Source organism: Clupea harengus, chromosome 22 (genome assembly GCF_900700415.2).
Source record: "Clupea harengus chromosome 22, Ch_v2.0.2, whole genome shotgun sequence".
NCBI classification, from domain to species: Eukaryota; Metazoa; Chordata; class Actinopteri; order Clupeiformes; family Clupeidae; genus Clupea; species Clupea harengus.
The window spans coordinates 7,913,349-7,931,358 of record NC_045173.1 but is presented as its reverse complement, the minus strand read 5'-3'; the positions used below and the strand labels follow the sequence as shown (position 1 = coordinate 7,931,358).

At 42.0% G+C, this 18,010-nt stretch overlaps 1 protein-coding gene across 2 annotated transcripts; it reads left to right on the top strand.

Annotated features, from left to right (window-relative positions):
- Positions 1-1,048: 1,048 nt before the first annotated feature.
- On the top strand, positions 1,049-16,815 carry cabp2a (calcium binding protein 2a). 2 transcript variants are annotated; one of them, XM_031560195.2, is made up of 7 exons: positions 1,049-1,167; positions 1,880-2,065; positions 15,292-15,322; positions 15,718-15,852; positions 16,123-16,232; positions 16,428-16,575; positions 16,744-16,815. In XM_031560195.2, exons 1-7 carry the CDS (start codon positions 1,087-1,089, stop codon positions 16,767-16,769), a joined length of 717 nt encoding a protein of 238 aa, XP_031416055.1. In that variant the 5' UTR covers positions 1,049-1,086; the 3' UTR covers positions 16,770-16,815. The 2 variants fall into 2 exon arrangements, with proteins under 2 accessions (XP_031416055.1, XP_012692407.1); XM_012836953.3 differs by lacking the exons at positions 1,049-1,167; positions 1,880-2,065 and adding exons at positions 11,092-11,746; positions 12,187-12,411.
- Positions 16,816-18,010: the final 1,195 nt, after the last annotated feature.

The following is an 18,010-nucleotide window of genomic DNA, read 5'->3' as shown; positions in this document are numbered from 1 at the left end:
CCATGCCAGAGGCTGAGGTCGAGGTGGATGTAGAGGAAGAGGAAGACCTGAAGCAGGAGGAAAATGTGCTCAAACAAGAAGAAGACCAAATGTATCAAATAAACATGAAAGGAGGACGGGGGCCCATATTCACGCAAAGAACAAGAACAAGTTTGGGCTTTGAAACAACTTCCGTGTACTAACCTTCATTCTGAAAACAAACCCCACCACCAGTGTCTAAATCGACATCAGAGAGGTTTCGTCACCACGCATATTGTGTATCCGCTAACTTGAGGTTCTCAGCCCACAGTGCATTGTGTCCTTGACATCTGACCTGGCACCACCAATGACCATGTCATGTTGTGATATAACTCATTATTGAAGACCTGCTCTTACTTACTCTCCAAACCTGTCAGAAGTATGCAAGAGTCCTGCTACATGACTTGTGACACTGCTCCGCTCCTGTGAGGCAAGAGGCATGAGGTGCAGGTCAGGGTCAGTGGGTAGCACACATACTGTGCAGGGTAGCCAAAACAACTGTTTGAAATATGAAAGTCTAAGAGGATTGTCAATTGGTAGAGAATGAGTGAGTGAGAGAGATGAATGAGAGAAAGAGAGAATGGGGGATTACAGGAAATACACTGAATGAGCTGGGAGACAGGGACTGTTGTTGTCTGAGTATAAAACAGGTCTGAGAGAATCACGTCAACGTCAGATTACCAAAAAAAAGAGTTTTGTACCCCTCCTGAAATCCACTGGACCTAAAAACAAAAACAAAAAATAGAGATTAACAGAGGGTATAGCAGATAACTAATATAGTCAACGTAGACAAATCTAAGAGGTTCATCTAATCAACAAAAATCCATATTGGAAACAATTTCTATTAGTGAATGAATGTGGGGAAATGAATGGAAAGAGCTTGGGATGGAGATGGAGAGAGAGAGAGAGAGAGAGAGAGAGAGAGATGGAGAGAGAGATGGAGAGAGAGAGAGAGAGAGAGAGAGAGAAAGGGGAGTGGCTTTGAGGGAAGCGGGAGATGGGTCCCTGGGTCAGGGAGCGGCTGAGAACAGCTCAGGCAGGCAGAGAGGAGAGGACACAGACCTGTGGATGATCTATGCAGAGGGGTTCACTATGGAAGCTGGCAGCATGACAACGATGGAGTTGCCTCCGGAGGGGATCACCAAAAAGGTAGACCATCATCTATTCATGTGTGTGCTTTTGCTTTGGTGGGAAGTTGGCAGGGCCACTATACTGTTTTTGCCAGTTTTTCTCTATTTCCTTCAATTGCATCTGGTGTATTTTTAATCGAATTGTGTATAGTCATACTGCACAATACAGAATACAAAACAGAACTTCTGTAAGCGCGACTAGCTGCACGGCACCAGTCCATATCTGTTGATGCAACTCAGGAACCCCATTTTCATGTAAAATAGAGCTTTCTGTACACTCTGTGTTTGCAGCACTTTGTTGTCAGGTTTATCTTTGGCAAACTGCAAAAACAAAACATACAACCAGTTGATAGTTAAGGGTCGTAGGGCACAGCATTAACGGCTGCCAGTGTTGTTTCAAGAGATCCACTGGTTGTGCAAAGATCTAACAACAACAAGGTTGTGTGTTCAATTCTCAGGGAGTACATATACTTAAGGCAGGTATACCTGACTTTACTTATACACAATGTTAAATAAACACAGGGTATTGCTCCCCAGAATGCAACCTTATCTTGTATGTATTATGTTTTATTCTAATGACTTTTTACATCTGCGTTTTGTGGTTTTAAGTTTTGACATGGTCTTCTTTAATCTCTCAACTTTTACTTTTCCTGTCCTCTGACCCAACCATACCAACAATCTGTCTCTCGTTCTCTGTCCCTCTCTCCTCCCTTTCTCCTCCCTCTCTCAAGGGTTCGATCAAGAAGAAGATTGAGAAGCTTAGAAGATGGAGCACCTCTGGCGGCAGCTTCAAGAGGCCATCCAAACCCTCAAAGGCCCTGAGCCTGGCGTCCCCCACCGAGGATGAGCCCCAGCGGAAGGAGTGGGAGAGGGAGCGCCGCAGGCTCAGACCCATCGTGGCCTCCGTGTTTGGCCAGGTAAGCGCCTCCTGGTCAGAGCCTGATTTAGAATCTGGTTGGTTTGTGGCTCAGTGAACAAAGGCTTCTCGTGTGGTTTCAACTGGGGTCATGCAGTAGCAACAGATTATGGGGTGTCAAACTACATAAGGGACCAGATAGAACCAAGATTCCAGAGAGAGAATAACTTCCATTATATTCTAGAACCTTTGCCAAGACTTCAATGGGATTTCACTGAGCCAGCAATCTGCTGGATACTACTGGAACAGTGTGGTTCGTGTGCAAATGGCTTTGTGAGATACTAGAAAGTACTACGAAGTTCAGTTGTGAGCATTAATGCTAATGCATTATATAAAATCTACCCCCATGCAGCCATGACAGTTGCTTTACTCTAAGGTGATATGTGTCATTTCAAACTGTGTGTGTGCCTTGGTCAGTGAGAATATTTGTTATTATTCCTATCACATCCGTGTCATTTATGCTATAGGGCAGTTAGCTACCCTTTCGTCTTGGATTGCCTTTACACCCTCCCCATCCAATGGAACAGTTTTATCAACTGACACTTGTCTTGCATTCATTTCTGTGATTGATTGACACATTTCTTGTCAACTTGCATTTGTTAAGCTAAAGGTTTAAAGGGACATTTCAGTATCTCTGTGTGTCCTGAAACTACATCTACGTATGTTGTGCTCATGAGATCACTATCAAAGCAAACCTTCAGCTCCCCTGTCCAATAGGGATGCATCATGCAGAGACAGATATTCAGAGGCTTCTGCAAAAACTATAAGGCAACCACCACGTACGCTCAAACTTGGTGAGACTTGTTTTCAGGAGGAATTAAGTCCTAGTCCAATCTGCATGCATGGGGTTACAGAGCCGTGAGCTTTGACCACCGTTTCTAACCTCCAGATGTTGTTGCATTACATAATGTGTATAAACATCTGAGAGGTTGCTTAATTACTTAGGAAAATGCGAGGCAGAGTACAGAGGCAGATGTTGAGTATCACTTTTGCTGTCTATCTGTCTGTGTTTGGGATTTTCTCTATGGCAGAACCAAAGTGACAACCAAAGTGTTTTACAGGGTATCAAACAAATCCCACAAGATGTGCCATTTAGGCTTTGGCAGAATTCTATCTGAAACATCTTTAAACCTTTTGAATTGCTTGACTTCCAGTTGGTTTTGCAGGGCAGGGGTTGTGTGATAGGATTCATTGAGATTGTTAGACACACAAACACACAGCACAGTGAATGTTCAACAGTCTGTCTTATGTATTTGTTAGGCATGAATGGGGTTAGTGGGTGTGTCTGTAAGAATGTGTGGGTATGTATGAAGGGTAACTTCGATCATGTACCAACGTATACTTGGAGGCTGTGTAGGTACCAGTGTTAGACACCTAATTAAACCCTCTAACATCCAACAATGGGATTGGGATTGTTCTGGAAGCTGTAATTAAAGGCTTACAGCACACTCCACCATCCAGCATTATGCAATTGCTTTCATCATCATGATTACCCAGCGTAATGTCTGGGTGTTCTAAGGGTAGACAAAATACTCCTTCTTCAAAGCTTGTCTGTCTGTAGGAAAAGCAGTACCCATAGCAACACACAAAATATACTCACCAGAACACACCCATATACCCACCCACCCCACACACGCCGACAGACACAAACATACACACATGCATATAAGCACATACAAAAGTTGACTTTGTGTGTGTTATGCTTTCAGAGAACGGTAACATTTCATAAAGGAAATAATTGTTGTCACAATGTTACAACACAAGATCATTTTACATATATTCATTGTTCTAATGTTAAAGAAATATATACACAATGTTTTGTCTTGTTTTGTCTTGTCTTAGTATAACATATCAGTCATGTACGAAAGACTGATGACTTCAGATTCCAAAAATAATGTGATCTTTTACCTGGATAAGTCTTTTGTAGTCAGCAGAGTAATTACTGTGTTTTTTAAATGCTGGGATCACAGAGAGAGAGAGAGAGAGAGAGAGAGAGAGAGGGGCGTGGGGGGAGTGAGAGTGGAATTGCAGCAGATGGCTGGATGTCTATGATCTGATCTCTGTATGCGACTGATTTCTGGCAGGATTGCATAGATTGGTTTGTATTCCACAGATACAAAGGATTTATAGATGACTCATGCATATGTTGCTATCTTCATATTTGATTTATATATATATATATATATATATATATATATATATATAGTTGTTTTTGACATTTGTTAATTGATTATTTGTGTTTCCAATATGTGCAACATATTCTAATTTTAAAAATTGTAAAAACAAATCTATTTGTAAAAGAAAGTATGGAATATAATACAGACCTCTACTCCGAGTTAGAAGAGTATAGAGATTACTAATCTTTAAGTATTTGGCAGTTAAATGAACTGAAATGTAAGTATTTTACTTACTTTATGTTCAATACACATGTGTCATTGCACAAGAGGCCATAACAACTCAGATATTGTCAACCAATCACAATGCACCATGTTGTTTGGGCAACAGATGGAGAGATGAAATGCAAACAAACTAGGAAAAGAGGAGGAGAGAAGTACTGAGATAACGGAGCAAGAGAAGGAGGAGAAAAGAGGAGGAGAGAAGTACTGAGATAACGGAGCAAGAGAAGGATGAGAAAAGAGGAGAGAAGTACTGAGATAATGGTGCAAGGGAAGGATGAGAAAAAGAAAGATTGATTGGAAAGTGGAGGAGGGATTATCTGGGCCAGATTAACAACTCACAAAATGAGGTGATCCCGTTAGAAACTGATTCACTCTCAGAAAGTACATGACAAGCCTGGCGACCACCACATTTTACCATTACAGTCATACACAATTTCACAACCACAACTCATCCTTAAGAAACCTTAGCATACTGAATGAGGATTGCATAACACACATATTTAAAATGTAGGTGAGCGACAATGTGTGAGACGAGTGCAGGACATGATGTCTTTTTTCACTTCATCTATGCACTCTTTCCATTCTCTTTGAGCCATAATCTAGACACGGCCAAATCTCTCATGTGATCCAAAAATCCTGTTCATGCAGACACACAAAGGCACAAATGGCATTAGTGGGAGGTAAATGAAAAAAAAAAAAAAAACATAACAGGAAATGGCATAAAGCCATGCTCTACATTTTGTCCCTTCAAGAGCTTGTTTCTGAGTACCATTATCCCCTGCGAACAACACCAGGACAAGCGTTCACATTCATGCATTATTTCCTACGAACTTCCTACTGCTTCTGACAAATGCACACTGTACACACGTGGATCACTTTAGCACACACACACACACACACACACACACACACACACACACACACACACACACAGACACACAATGTCTGTTTTCAGATCCAAAACATGTACAAAACCTACATTTCACAGTGTGGGCCACTGAGTCTGTATGCACTTTGCGTCCTAAAAGGCAGAGGATGTACTGTAGTTTTTGTTGTAAGCCAGCCCCCTGATATACCTCAGTAGTAAGAAGTACAAAACTATTTTGGAAAGGTTAAGAGACTGACTTGAATGGAGATGGAGATGTTTTCTCTGGGCTGTTCCATAAACCCATAAAAAGTATTTTTGTGTTTGGTGTTTTCGTGAGTGTAAAGGGAATATTTGCTTAAGCAAATGCATATTTGTGTTTGTGTGTGTGTGTGTGTGTGTGTGTGTGTGTGTGTGTGTGTGTGTGTGTGTGTGTGTGTGTGTGTGTGTGTGTGTGTGTGTGTGCCAGTGTGTGTGCCAGTGTGTGTTGGGATGGTGGAACAGGAAGAAGGACAGTAGATGTGGTAGATATGGAAAGACTTCCTCTGTGCACCAAAGCAGCACATCAACTCATCTTGTCTTAGTCTGAATCCTTCTATAGTTCCTCCATTGTATAGTCCCACTGAAGTTTATACAATACAATTAATCACAAATGTAAGCAAGGCACTGCAATACCATGAAAACCCCTTGAACTTTGACACCAACATGGCCTTATGATCATAGCTTTCCTGTGCTTGCTTCGTCTCATGTAACTCTCCATCCACAGTTCACTTCGAGTTCTTTCACTGTGATGCTTAAAAGTATTTCTGTGTGGACCAAATGCGGTTAGACCCCAGAGGCACTCTGCAGTTATTAATTGACAGGCCTCCTACAGGCAACATTGCATCTGGAGAGAGATGCCTGGGGCACTGTACAGAAAATGTAAAATCTGCAAACCTTGCGGTCCCGCTGTGTAATTTGGTTTAGATTTGTGAAATGTTTCTTTAGTCTTCAGAATTTTGCTGCGCTGAAGCAATTTGGTGCATGCGACAATGAACACACTTTGACTTTGACTTTAAGAATTTAAGAAAGTTGCATTTACAAAACAAGAGGGGACAGTTGCTAATTCCATCTCAATATCACATCTTCAGCAAGACTTTGAACTTGTCTCTCACTCGTAAGACGGAAGATTCAGATCATTCAATCATTAAATCAATTCAAAGCAAGAAACGTAACAGCAATGTAGAGCATGCCACTTGACAGCACAGAGGAAGTGCAGTATTGGTCTAAGGTGACCAGATTTCTGAGACAAAATCCGGGGACATTTTCAGTTCAGACACGTTAACACCTCCAAAACATGTCATGTTTTTGTCTTTATAATCGAAAAACGGGGACACTGACTGGGCCCTTATTAATAAAAGTAGTTGATCTTACCCTTGTTCTTGTAAATTGCAAGGGGAATGTCAAACAAATAGTTTTCTTCTTAAAACTAATCACAAAGTGGCTGAAATGAAGAGTAGTAAAGGTAACAACCTTTTGCCAGATAATAAGAACCAATATCAGTGATAAAAACTTTGTTGACGTCATGCACAAGCTTCCTTGCAGTAGGCCTAACCTCTGTGTTTGGCTGATAAGTGGGCACGGATGGGTGACAGGTGTAGGTTTTTCCAGCATAGAAAATGTTAAGGCCATTGAGGCAACTGAATGAATTGTATTCCTATATTCTGTGTGAAAATCAGCTGGAACTATGAACATACAGATCAGGCCCATAGACTCCAGGATCTTTGGAATTGTTTTTAGGTATTACTATACCAAAAGTGATTTAAGAAACAAACAAACAAAAAGATTCCAAATACAATTTCAGTAAAAACTGTAATTAAATCCAAGCAATGTCAAGGTGAGGGAGGGATATCTGAATAATCTAAAAAAAAATAACAAGTTCTGTGACACACTACCAGTTGACATATTTGTTGATAAAGAATATGTGAAGTTAAGGTGGGAAAAAGACATTTCATTAGTGTCTTTTAAGAGACCACCACAAGAACACATTTTTTTGTGTTTGTTTTTAAGTAATGTAGGCCTACCATTATTCTAGGCTACCTGTAATTGTCTATCTATGTAGCCTAAGCACATGACTCATTTAAAGATTTTAGCACATTGAAACCCACTGCTTAAAATTGAACTGGTGAGACTGCTTCCACAGAACTATCAAAGTTCAAAGTACTTTATTGTCATTATCACACAAACAAGCGGGAAGCGCAACTGGATGTACGGAAAGCGAGTTCAAGGAGTATTTTCTTACTTTCAAGTGGTTTCATTTATTGACAAGTTGCCAACTACCTCTCAATAGTAACCCAGACTAATGAAACTGAAATGTCATAGTACTGTAGTTAGTATCACTGCTCATGTTAAAAAGTTAACAAAGTCAGTTAGCAAGTAGAGCTGTGGCTGACACCTGACCGACAGATAGCTGCTGCTTAACACTCACATTGTTGCAAATTGTGGATCATAGGCTACATACATGTACACATAATCGCCTATCCCAATGCTGTCCTGTCTTGTACTCGATTTGCCAGAGCTAGTTGGCTGAATGAATGAATGGACGCGATCTCTCTGAATAAAACAAGTAGAAGCTAAGGGCAAAGATTCTACCACGCTGCATATTCCACCAATTAAAATACTACAAAGACGAACATTCTAGAACATCTTTGAGCTCTGAGCTAGAGCTTGTCCCACTGGCTGCTGGCTGGCTTGCTTGAGCCCGTGGCGTGTAGGCTACGCAACTAAATGTTTGGTCATTGTTTTCTTTCTTTCTTTTTTTTAATTTGTATCCCGGGTCTGTTGTTGATCACAGTAAAAACCGGGGACATTTCAGGGGACAGCTCCAGCCGGGGACAGGCCACCAAAAACGGAGACTGTCCCCTGAAACCGTTGACGTCTGGTCACCTTATATTGGTCACTTGCATGCATTAGTGAGACTGTTTGCACCACTCTGCTGCCACTTAGTGGCAGTTTGCATGCATTACACCAGTACATGTACAGTGCTTTGTCCAGGGAGTTTGGCGTGGCAAGCAATCAAGCACCTCCTGCATTCCAGCGGTTCCATGGAAGCATAGGGGCATATGTGTTGGGTTAGGGCAGGGGTACTCAATAGGCGGACTCTGGTCCGGATCCGGACCCAGACGCAATCAAATTTGGACCGAAGCCAAAATCAACATTCTAATTTAATAATGATCCAAGCGAGTTTTCATTGGTGCGTGATTTCGCACTATATATCTGTATCCTACTCGATGTGGTTTCTATCTTCCGTGTCCAATCCAGAAGTCCAATCAGTAGCTGTAATAACAACATCACTATGACAACTCACTCACTCAATGTTGGCCGCGAGCTCTGTGGGTCACTCAGGTTGTGTGTGTCAATTGCAACAACGCGGGCAGATCGATTTGTGAACGATATCTGTTTCTCAGTAAACGAAAATCATGGCGTGCTTTAAACCCGACGAAAAGTTGATTCTGAAGTGGATTGAAACGTATGCATTTGTGCTGCCTCAGCCTGTGGGGAGCACAAAACCGACGTGTTTAATCTGCAAAGAGACGGTTGCCCTTGTCAAAAGTGGTAGTTAACGTGAAACGTCACTATGAAACAAGCATGCACACTTCGAACAAACTTACCCCCAGAACTCTGAGGTAAGGGCCAGAAAAATAAACCATCTGCTTTCATCATACCAAGCAACATGCAGTGTAATAGTTAGATCAGCCACACATACTGTTGTGAGTCTGCCTTTTCAACCATGAATATGGTGAAAAACAAATACAGGAGCACACTCACTAATGAACACTTACATCAGTGCCTCCGCCTGGCCTTCACACCTTTTATGCCCAAGTTTAAAGCACAAAAAGGTGTTACCTTTCACACAAATAAGGCCAGACCACATCACCTTTTGTGCATAGTTCGAACGTTTTTGTTGGAGTTATGTTTTTGGATTTTGACCATCACTGTGCCGGACCCTGGACTGAATGGAAATTTGGCGAGTGCACCTTTTGGGTTTCTAATTGAGTACCCCTGGGTTAGGGTATAGGCATCATATGCAAGTGTGTAAGTACATATTATGCACATGCTCTATTACAGTGAATATGGATGTTTACAGTATAGTAACAGAAGTGTTGTGTTTCAAGTGCATGTTTTGATGCATAAGAGTATCAGTGCTTTAATGAAGTCAACTGTGCCACTGGGGTCTCTTTTGGAGATACAGAAATGGCCAAAAACAATACCTCTGTGACCTCCTCTGATCTTCCCAAATCTCTCCTCATTTTCATTCCGCAAACCAAACAGCCATGGATTATACAATGGGTTGAGAGTGGGCCAAATTCAGCTACAGCTGTTCTTCAACCAAAACAGAAGCGATAAACAGTTTGGGGTGATATGTGAAATGCCTTTGACAAACAGAGATGCGTATGAGATGCACAGAGAGCCACTCTCTAAATGAACCATCTGAGCACAGCTTGTGAGCTTGAGCCTTTACCAGATCTTGCTCAATTTGAATGAAGCTTTTTAACACTCAACTTTAATAACGTATAATAGCATAACATTACAAACATAGCTCATTAACTGCCCCAATGTTCTACTCATCTCTGCATTCCTGCTCAAGGCCCTTCTGTGTGTCTTAGAGATGTCAGCCGCTAGCCGCTGCTATCCTGTCGTAGGGGTGGATTAGGGCGAATTACTGGAGGGTTTGGGTTCTTAGGGAACTAATGCCTTTATCTTTCAGAGGAGCTCATCTATGGCCTACCCAGGAAAAGAAGCTGGGGTGGGGGATAACAGGGCAAACATCACATTTTGAATGGGAAGGGCCTACATCAAAGTCTGAGGCAGTACAGTTCTGGTGCTGTGATTACTTATCTGAAATTGGAAAATCGAAGTAACAATTCGATTGCAATGCAGGTTCTGTCTCTCATATTGCAGTGACTGTTGTTTTGCTGCCACAGCATGATGCAGACAGACAGACAGACAGACAGACAGAGAGAGAGCACATGGTGGGGGGGTTAGAATGTTTATGAGTTGTTGGTCCTGCTTGCGCAGAGCTTTTGATTCCTTTATCATGATTTTATGCACTATCATCATTCCTTTTTCAGCGATTCTGGTTGCTCATCTGACAGATACAGCATTTCAACAAATTCGTGTATCTTGTTTTTCAGCGACTCTGTTTCAAATATCTTACACATAACCACACTTCATGTGAACCCATGCCTATGTGTTGTACCTTCAACATCTCCAGCCCCTCCTCCCTCCTGAGTACAGCAGGCTCAGAGGGATGCCAGTGGATTGGAATATCTAGTGAAAGGATTCAAAAATACAACACTCGTTAGTATCCCACCTGTGGTACTTAGCCATCACTCTCAATCTAGTTTTCTTTCCCTCTTTCTCTCTATCCCTTTTTTTCTCCGTCCTGCACATGGCCTATGTCCTGACAGTCTGACCACAGCCCACTGCCCAGTGGCCTCTCTCTCTCTCGCCCTCACTGCTCTCTTGGCTCTCCGTGCTGCTCGCTTGTGCAGCTCCTTCAATCCGCTCTCTGCTCGCCCAGTGCAACCAACCCCATTTTGCTCCCTGTGTAATCTGACATGCTGAGGATTAAAAAGACATCCACTCCCCCCCAACCCCTCTAACCCCCCCCCCCCCCACACACACACACACACACACACATCACCACCGCCTGCTGTCCTTAATACCCCCATCCCCCTACCTCTCAATTGCTCTCTCTCTCTTTCTCTCTCTCTGTCAGCATAGGCACTTACGTAGTCCAGCAGAGAGAGGGAGAGAGAGGGAGAAAAGGGGAGAAAAAGGGAGAGAGAGGATTGGATGATGAGATTATACTGCACAAGACCCACCAGACGCTTATACTGTATATAGGAGACAGGGAAGGAGAGAGCAACACTAAGTACAAAATGGACAGCAGATGCAGCATGCAAGAGGGACAGAGGGCTTTCAGGGACTGAGGCAAACTGTGAAGATGGCTGTTGCTCAACCTCAGCAAAGCATAACCCACCGCTGACACCAAGGCAAAGATTTAGGAAGCCCCCGCAGTCCAGCTGCAGTCAAATCTGTGGTGTGTTCCATGCTCAGAGTCCAGCTGGGAGAGATGCGCCTGACTTAACACTATTATTATTAGTTGATTCGATTACCCATCAGCCACACTTAAGCAGCTTGGCCTCTTGGGATATTTGATTGGCCTGCCGGAGGACTTGTCATAAAAAGTTTATGTAACATCCGACTGCAGAGGGGGGTGAGAGGAAGCAAGCAAGTGCAAGGAGGAGAAGAGAGAGAGAGAGAGAGAGGAGAGAGGTGCAGAGAAGGCAGAGGGCGAAGAGACAGAGGCTGAGAAAGAGAGTTGAGAAAGGTGATGGGAACAAAGCCTTCAAAGAGAAACAGCATGAAGAAGGTAAGCGACAAAGCTTTTGTGCTGACTTATCACAGGCTGCAGGTAGTGCTTAGGAGTGTATTCTTGATTTGCTCAGGTATTGCATTGGCTATGACTGAATCACTGAGTCAAGGCAATCAGCAGTCAAATGTTTAGGAATTACACAATTATTGCAAAACTTCAATTATATTTTATATGTCCTGCTTTAGTCAGATGAATACTTTGTTTATCAATGACACTATGTCAGTATAACTGCTGTTTCATGATGTTTCATGAATTCTTAGTGTAGGTGCATTTTTTTAATGTGCTACATATTCAATACTATACTCAGACATTTACGCTATTGAGCCCAGAGATACAGTATGTCATATGAACTGAGAACCACTTGATTGACATACTGAGTTGCTAAAAGATAGTTTTGTGTAGAGCATTGGTTGGTAACTGCCTGGTCCCTCTCTAAGGGGACAGTGGCACTTCCCCAGCAGGGGAGTGGGGCACCTCTGGCAGCCTCTATGCTGGGTGGTGTCCGGGGTCCTGGGGCAGACGAGGAAGGGGATGACAATCCTGGGCGCGAGAAGGAGTTTGATGAGCCGCTGTGTGCCCTGGTCCAGAACTGCACCGTGCTTCACAACATAGTGGGGCCCGCCTGCATCTTCCTCAGACAGGGCTTTGCCCAGTCACAGATTGTACGTACAGACAGACAGACACACAGAACAGCCCCTAGTCCTCATATGCTAACATGCCAGAATGCGCTCATTCAGAGCCAGAGACACATGACAACAGCAAAAAAATTTACATCCAATACACAGTCAACCACTCTTTTTAGCGTACATATAACACACGAGTAAAAAAAAAATGCTTGTAAACAGGCACAGTAGGTGGAACTCCACTCTGTGTTGCAATCTAGCTGTCATAAACTGCATTTCTGTATCCTTCCCCAGTAAAGCCGCCATGACCATCTAATCCAGTCATGCAGCCCTCCTTTCCTCAAAATCACCAGCTCCAACATCTCTGCCATGACATCATCCATCATCTTCACTCTCATACACCATGTGTGAATGGCGGACGCTGTGGTGCTATCTTTATCTCAGTGAGTTAGTAAGTTACCCCCTCTGGACAACGTGTCACAAAGGAGTGGCAATAATGTGCAAAATAATGTGTTTTTCTGGCTAATCAAAACAGCTAAAGAATTCGATAGAACCCAATTGTTTTATAAATTTAGCTTCTATGATGTCGCTTTAAGTAAAGCCTCTAGAACATACAGTGTGGCATTATGACATGCATGTTCTATTGATGGTGGACTCATTTTGTGGCAGCTTTAGCGTCTGCACCATGATAAACTTACGAGGAAACACAAATGTGTGTAAGTGAAAGTGAAGCTGAATAATGATACCTTAGCTGCTTCATGAGATTTCAATTTAGATGTTAAATTCTTGCCGCTCCCCTGAATATCATCAGATACCCACTCGGCCCAGATTGATGACACTAAATTGCTGCCCAACACTGCAATGGAGCTAGCCGGTTGCCGCAGTGTAATATCCTGATGATGGCTATCATGTCTTCTCTCGCTAATTGCTCTTGTCCATTAGCACAACATTTCTCAGTTGAGTCAAAGCTCTCTGAGTCCTTGAAGTGAGTGCAGAGGGCAGCCTTCACAGAACAATAGGGAAAGGACTGTTCGGGTGGACATCTTGAGTCACGCATACTTTATTGTCAAAGTCAAAGTCAAAGTCAAATGTATTTATAAAGCACATTTTAAAACAACTCACGACTTGACCAAAGTGCTGTACAATTAGATCACAATAAAATATAAAATCATAAAATATAAACTCAAATAGAAAACATCAAGGTATTGGTATCATCTTGACCTCTCTTTTGTATATACTGTATTTACTGTGATTCCGTGTGGTCATTTGAGTTATGGCTCTTGATTTACTGATGGTTATTGTGTGCACAACCATTCAAATTTGACAAATGTCTAAGCTAATCTCATTACAGGTTTAATTAAAGGTTGAGTCAAATGACCAAATGAACACTCTGTGTCTACCTCTGATCTATACTGGCACATTAGATTAAACAGGTTTTTTTGCAGCTGATATCTGCAGTACACCAGAAAATCAGCACCAAAGTGGTGTTCTTTAAAGTAAACCCTTTCTCATTTGTTAACGTATACATACAATGAGAACGAATGATGCATAATTCCTGGATAGACTGAGTGAACAGTCAATATGGAATAGAAAGTGAGATAAATGCCTAATCACTTTTTAATATTTCATACTGATGTCCACATCTGGTTGATAATCCCAGAGTCCTGTTTGCATGGATGTGGAAGTACTCCCACTCTCTCTCTCCTGTGATTCCCACATCAGATTATACTATTCCTCTTGTCTGTCTTTCTCTCTCTCTCTCTCTCTCTCTCTCTCTCTCTCTCTCGCTTTTTATCAATCTCTGTCCCTCTCTTTTTCAATCTTTTGACAGCTGTTGAGTGGACAAGTAAGGTACTGGCAGATGAAACACTTAAATGGTCGTGATAAGCTTAGTGACTTATATTTCAGTGTGATAATATAATCTTTGTCCCGTCTCTTGACTAAGACCCTTATGTACTCTATCCCACCTTTGCAGAGAATAATTCCAATCCTGCTTTAGTTATTGTGCCACACAGATTTTGGAATTAGGCACGTGCATCATGTGATTTATGATGACATTAAAATTTAAGCTTACAACACATCATTCCAGATCGACTGTTACCATTTACCGTTTCAGGTTCATTTCAATAGAGAAAAAGACATTAATAGCAGCTGGAGATGTTAACTGAATAATTTAATGAATGTGTGAATTTTGAGAAAGAGAGAGAGAATCAGAATGATTAAAACCAGATTCTCTTGATCTTCATTTGTTGCCTGGCAACCCTAGTCCAGAATGTTTTATCTGTTCACCATAGTAACTCCTGACCCTGATAGTACACCCCACTTGCCCAGTCCAAACAGACATCATGCATGCATAGCAGAGGCCCCAGATATGAATCTAAATGTAGACTCTGTCAGTCTTCCTAAGTCCGTCAGTTAATAATGGAAGCCTTGATTGCATAATATCCTTTTTTAAAGTATTGAAATCATAACAGATTGTTTTTGAAAGGACAGACTATCAGTACTAAAAGAAACCATCCAAGTGTTTACTTGTATCAATTTGCCTCCATCTGCTCTCAAAAATATACACTTACTGAGTACATTTGTAATGCCATGTCTATAATAAACGACATGTTTAGTACACAGCAGAACTTGCGTTTGCATTTGTGCACATTCTGTATCATTGTATCTGAATATGCTTTGTGCCATCATTTCATTTCTGTTTGTCTTTCAGTGCCTCAGTGTGTGTGTGTGTGTGTGTGTGTGTGTGTGTGTGTGTGTGTGTGTGTGTGTGTGTCCGTCTGTCTCTGTGCTTCTGTGCATGAGTTAGTTTGTTGTGTTGTGCCATATGAAATGCCAGGGTGTCACTGTCTGCTGCTTCCTAACCTTGCCTCACCATCAGCTTTTCTATGTGTCTCTCTGTAAACTGGGACACTGCAGGACAGGGATCTACGGCCGGAGGAGCTTGAAGGTACAGATACAGATGTCACACAGAGTGACTTGATATGTGCCTCCCTACCTTATGTACCGACTTAAGATGCCCCACATCCCCTAAGCTCTGACTCTACTCTGATTAACCATCCAAACCAGCACATCAGCCTGTTCCATAACCTACCAACTGAATCCTCCTTTTTCTTTATTGCCTATCCTCTGTGTCTGTTATCATCTCTTGTTTTTTTTCACCAAATCATTGTGAATGTCTATTTTTATTTTGGTGGAGCTATCTGTCATTAAAACTGATTGGGATTGTCTTGGTGTACAACATTACCAGTGTTCAATCCTTTGACCATCACAAGAAAACGAAATGTTAAACTTTGGTTCCCCTGTTCTTTTCTGCTTTCTGTCCCTTGCTCTATCTTTGATCAGAGCTGAAGGAGGCCTTCACAGAGTTTGATAAGGATAAGGACGGCTTCATCAGCTGTAAGGATCTGGGCGAGTGCATGAGGACCATGGGATACATGCCCACAGAGATGGAGCTGATTGAACTGAGCCAGCAGATCTGTGCGTCACACAGCTTTGTACCAATTTTACAGGAATCTTACCTTATCAAAGGGAACCACATTGGAAAACCTTTATAACTTAGCTTTTAGAACTAACATACCAGTGGGACCACTTTGTCTCTTAAAAATATGTTTAATTGTTAGAAATGCAGTTATTTGTTCATACAGGACATATTTCAGTGATATTTTTTTAATGAAATCAAGGTACGCTGGCTTGTGCTTGAGAGCTGAGCACCACCTGACTTATGCAGTGATTCCTCCTACCCTCCAGGTGGTGGTAGAGTGGACTTTGAGGACTTTGTGGACCTGATGGGTCCTAAGATGCTTGCTGAGACAGCAGACATGATAGGAGTGAAGGAGCTGAGAGATGCTTTCAGAGAGGTTGGGCACCATTAGGTTTAATTCAGTTAAAATGCTTATTTCAGTTATATTTCTTGGCATGTTAATAAGTCCTGTAAATATAAGAGGAAAAATGACTCCCGATTTTATCTCAGTGTTCTCTCTCTCTCTACCCTCCCCCTCTCTCTTTCTCTTTCTCTTTGTTTCTGTCTGTCTTTCTGTCTCTCCTTCTGTCAGTTTGACTCTAACGGGGATGGTCAGATCAGCCTGTCGGAGCTGAGGGAGGCCATGAAGAAGCTGATGGGAGAGCAGCTGAATCAAAGAGAGATTGACGAGATCCTCAGAGATGTGGACCTTAATGGGGATGGCCTGGTTGACTTTGAAGGTGTGTGTAAGAAAGAGTCAGAAGTGCAGAGAGAAAAAGAGAGAGAGAATAACAAGAAATTCAAGACATATATGCACAGTTACTGGTCTTTCAGTGGCAAGTTACATTAACGATTCTTTTCAGCACATCTCTGAGATTCATACACTTCTTCTCACTCTTCATCCACAGAATTTGTTCGAATGATGTCCCGCTAACTGCCTGCACCCAGATGTGTGAAGCCAAGATGGAGGGGAAAGGGCATGATGAGGGGTGAGCACACCCAGGACTAGGGATGGGAATTGATAAGATTTTAGCGATTCCAATTCCATTGTTGATTCTGCTTACCGATCCGATTCCTTATCGATTCTCTTATCGATTCTCATTGGGCAAGGAAAAAAAAAAGAAGAGTACAAACGGGTTTATTAACATTAATTTTCTTTTATATAATATTCTCTGAATAGATGATGCACAGCATATACAGTGTGTATGTATACATTTACATATTTTAATTAACCAAAAACAAACCTAAGAATAGGTCGACAAACTCTCAAAGTGGGGTCCAGAGACCCATAGCCTAGGGATCCTTTTCCTTGATGGGGTGCCAGGGGGTCCCCAGAAAGAAACAAATTATTAGTTTTGACTATAATTCCAACCATAAGTAACAGAATGTATGACTGATTTGGTAATGGGTTTCATACAATTTTTGTAATACATCATCTAAACTCAAAAATCTTATCAGATGGGGGAGCCTGGAAAAGAATCCCTGGTCTAATTTGTGGCACTTTAGAGGCACTTTAGGGGTCCTTGATATGCAAGAGTTTGAGAACCGCTGTGCTAAATAATATTTGAACATGCCAATTACAGTGATGTGTATTCACCTTGAACTAAAAATAAAACTGACATAAACAAATAGTAATGAAACAAATGGCACTAACACAATAGACAGTGTCTGGAGGAGTTTACCTTCGATATTAACAGATGACGTGCTAACGTTAGCCACACTGCTGTTGCTTTGTTGGGATTCAATGTTATCGTCACTCCGCAGTGCATCAAAAACGTGACAAAATTTGTTTCGCAAGCATTGCAAGTGGCCCTGTGGTCATCTTTTCGCGGGAAATATAACCACACTTTGAACACCTCTGCCTAGACGCCATGTTGGCTGCAGTCTAAACAAAACAAGGCTGCGTGTGTATGGCATCATCGCGCATTCGCAAACGGCACTGGAATCGATAGCGGAATCGTTAAGGACTTTGGCTAACGATTCCAAGGAGTCGATCCACTGCAATTCCGTTCCCTACCCAGCACTGACTGAGAGATTATCCAGTGAAGGGTTACCTTATAGTGTCAAACCTGTTATGTTGTTCTATGTACAAATTCATGTTGTTTGTATTTTTCTAGCACTCTCGCCCTGTGTTGATATCAAAAGAAACATTCTGTAAATACTGTTGTAGATTCT

Bases quoted from the DNA above. Each gene is read 5' to 3' on its own strand.
- cabp2a (XM_031560195.2), top strand. From the start codon at position 1,087: ATGATCTATGCAGAGGGGTTCACTATGGAAGCTGGCAGCATGACAACG. The intron at 2,066-15,291 runs GTAAGCGCCTCC...GGGACACTGCAG, and splicing joins TGGCCTCCGTGTTTGGCCAG to GACAGGGATCTACGGCCGGA. The intron at 15,323-15,717 runs GTACAGATACAG...ATCTTTGATCAG, and splicing joins ACGGCCGGAGGAGCTTGAAG to AGCTGAAGGAGGCCTTCACA.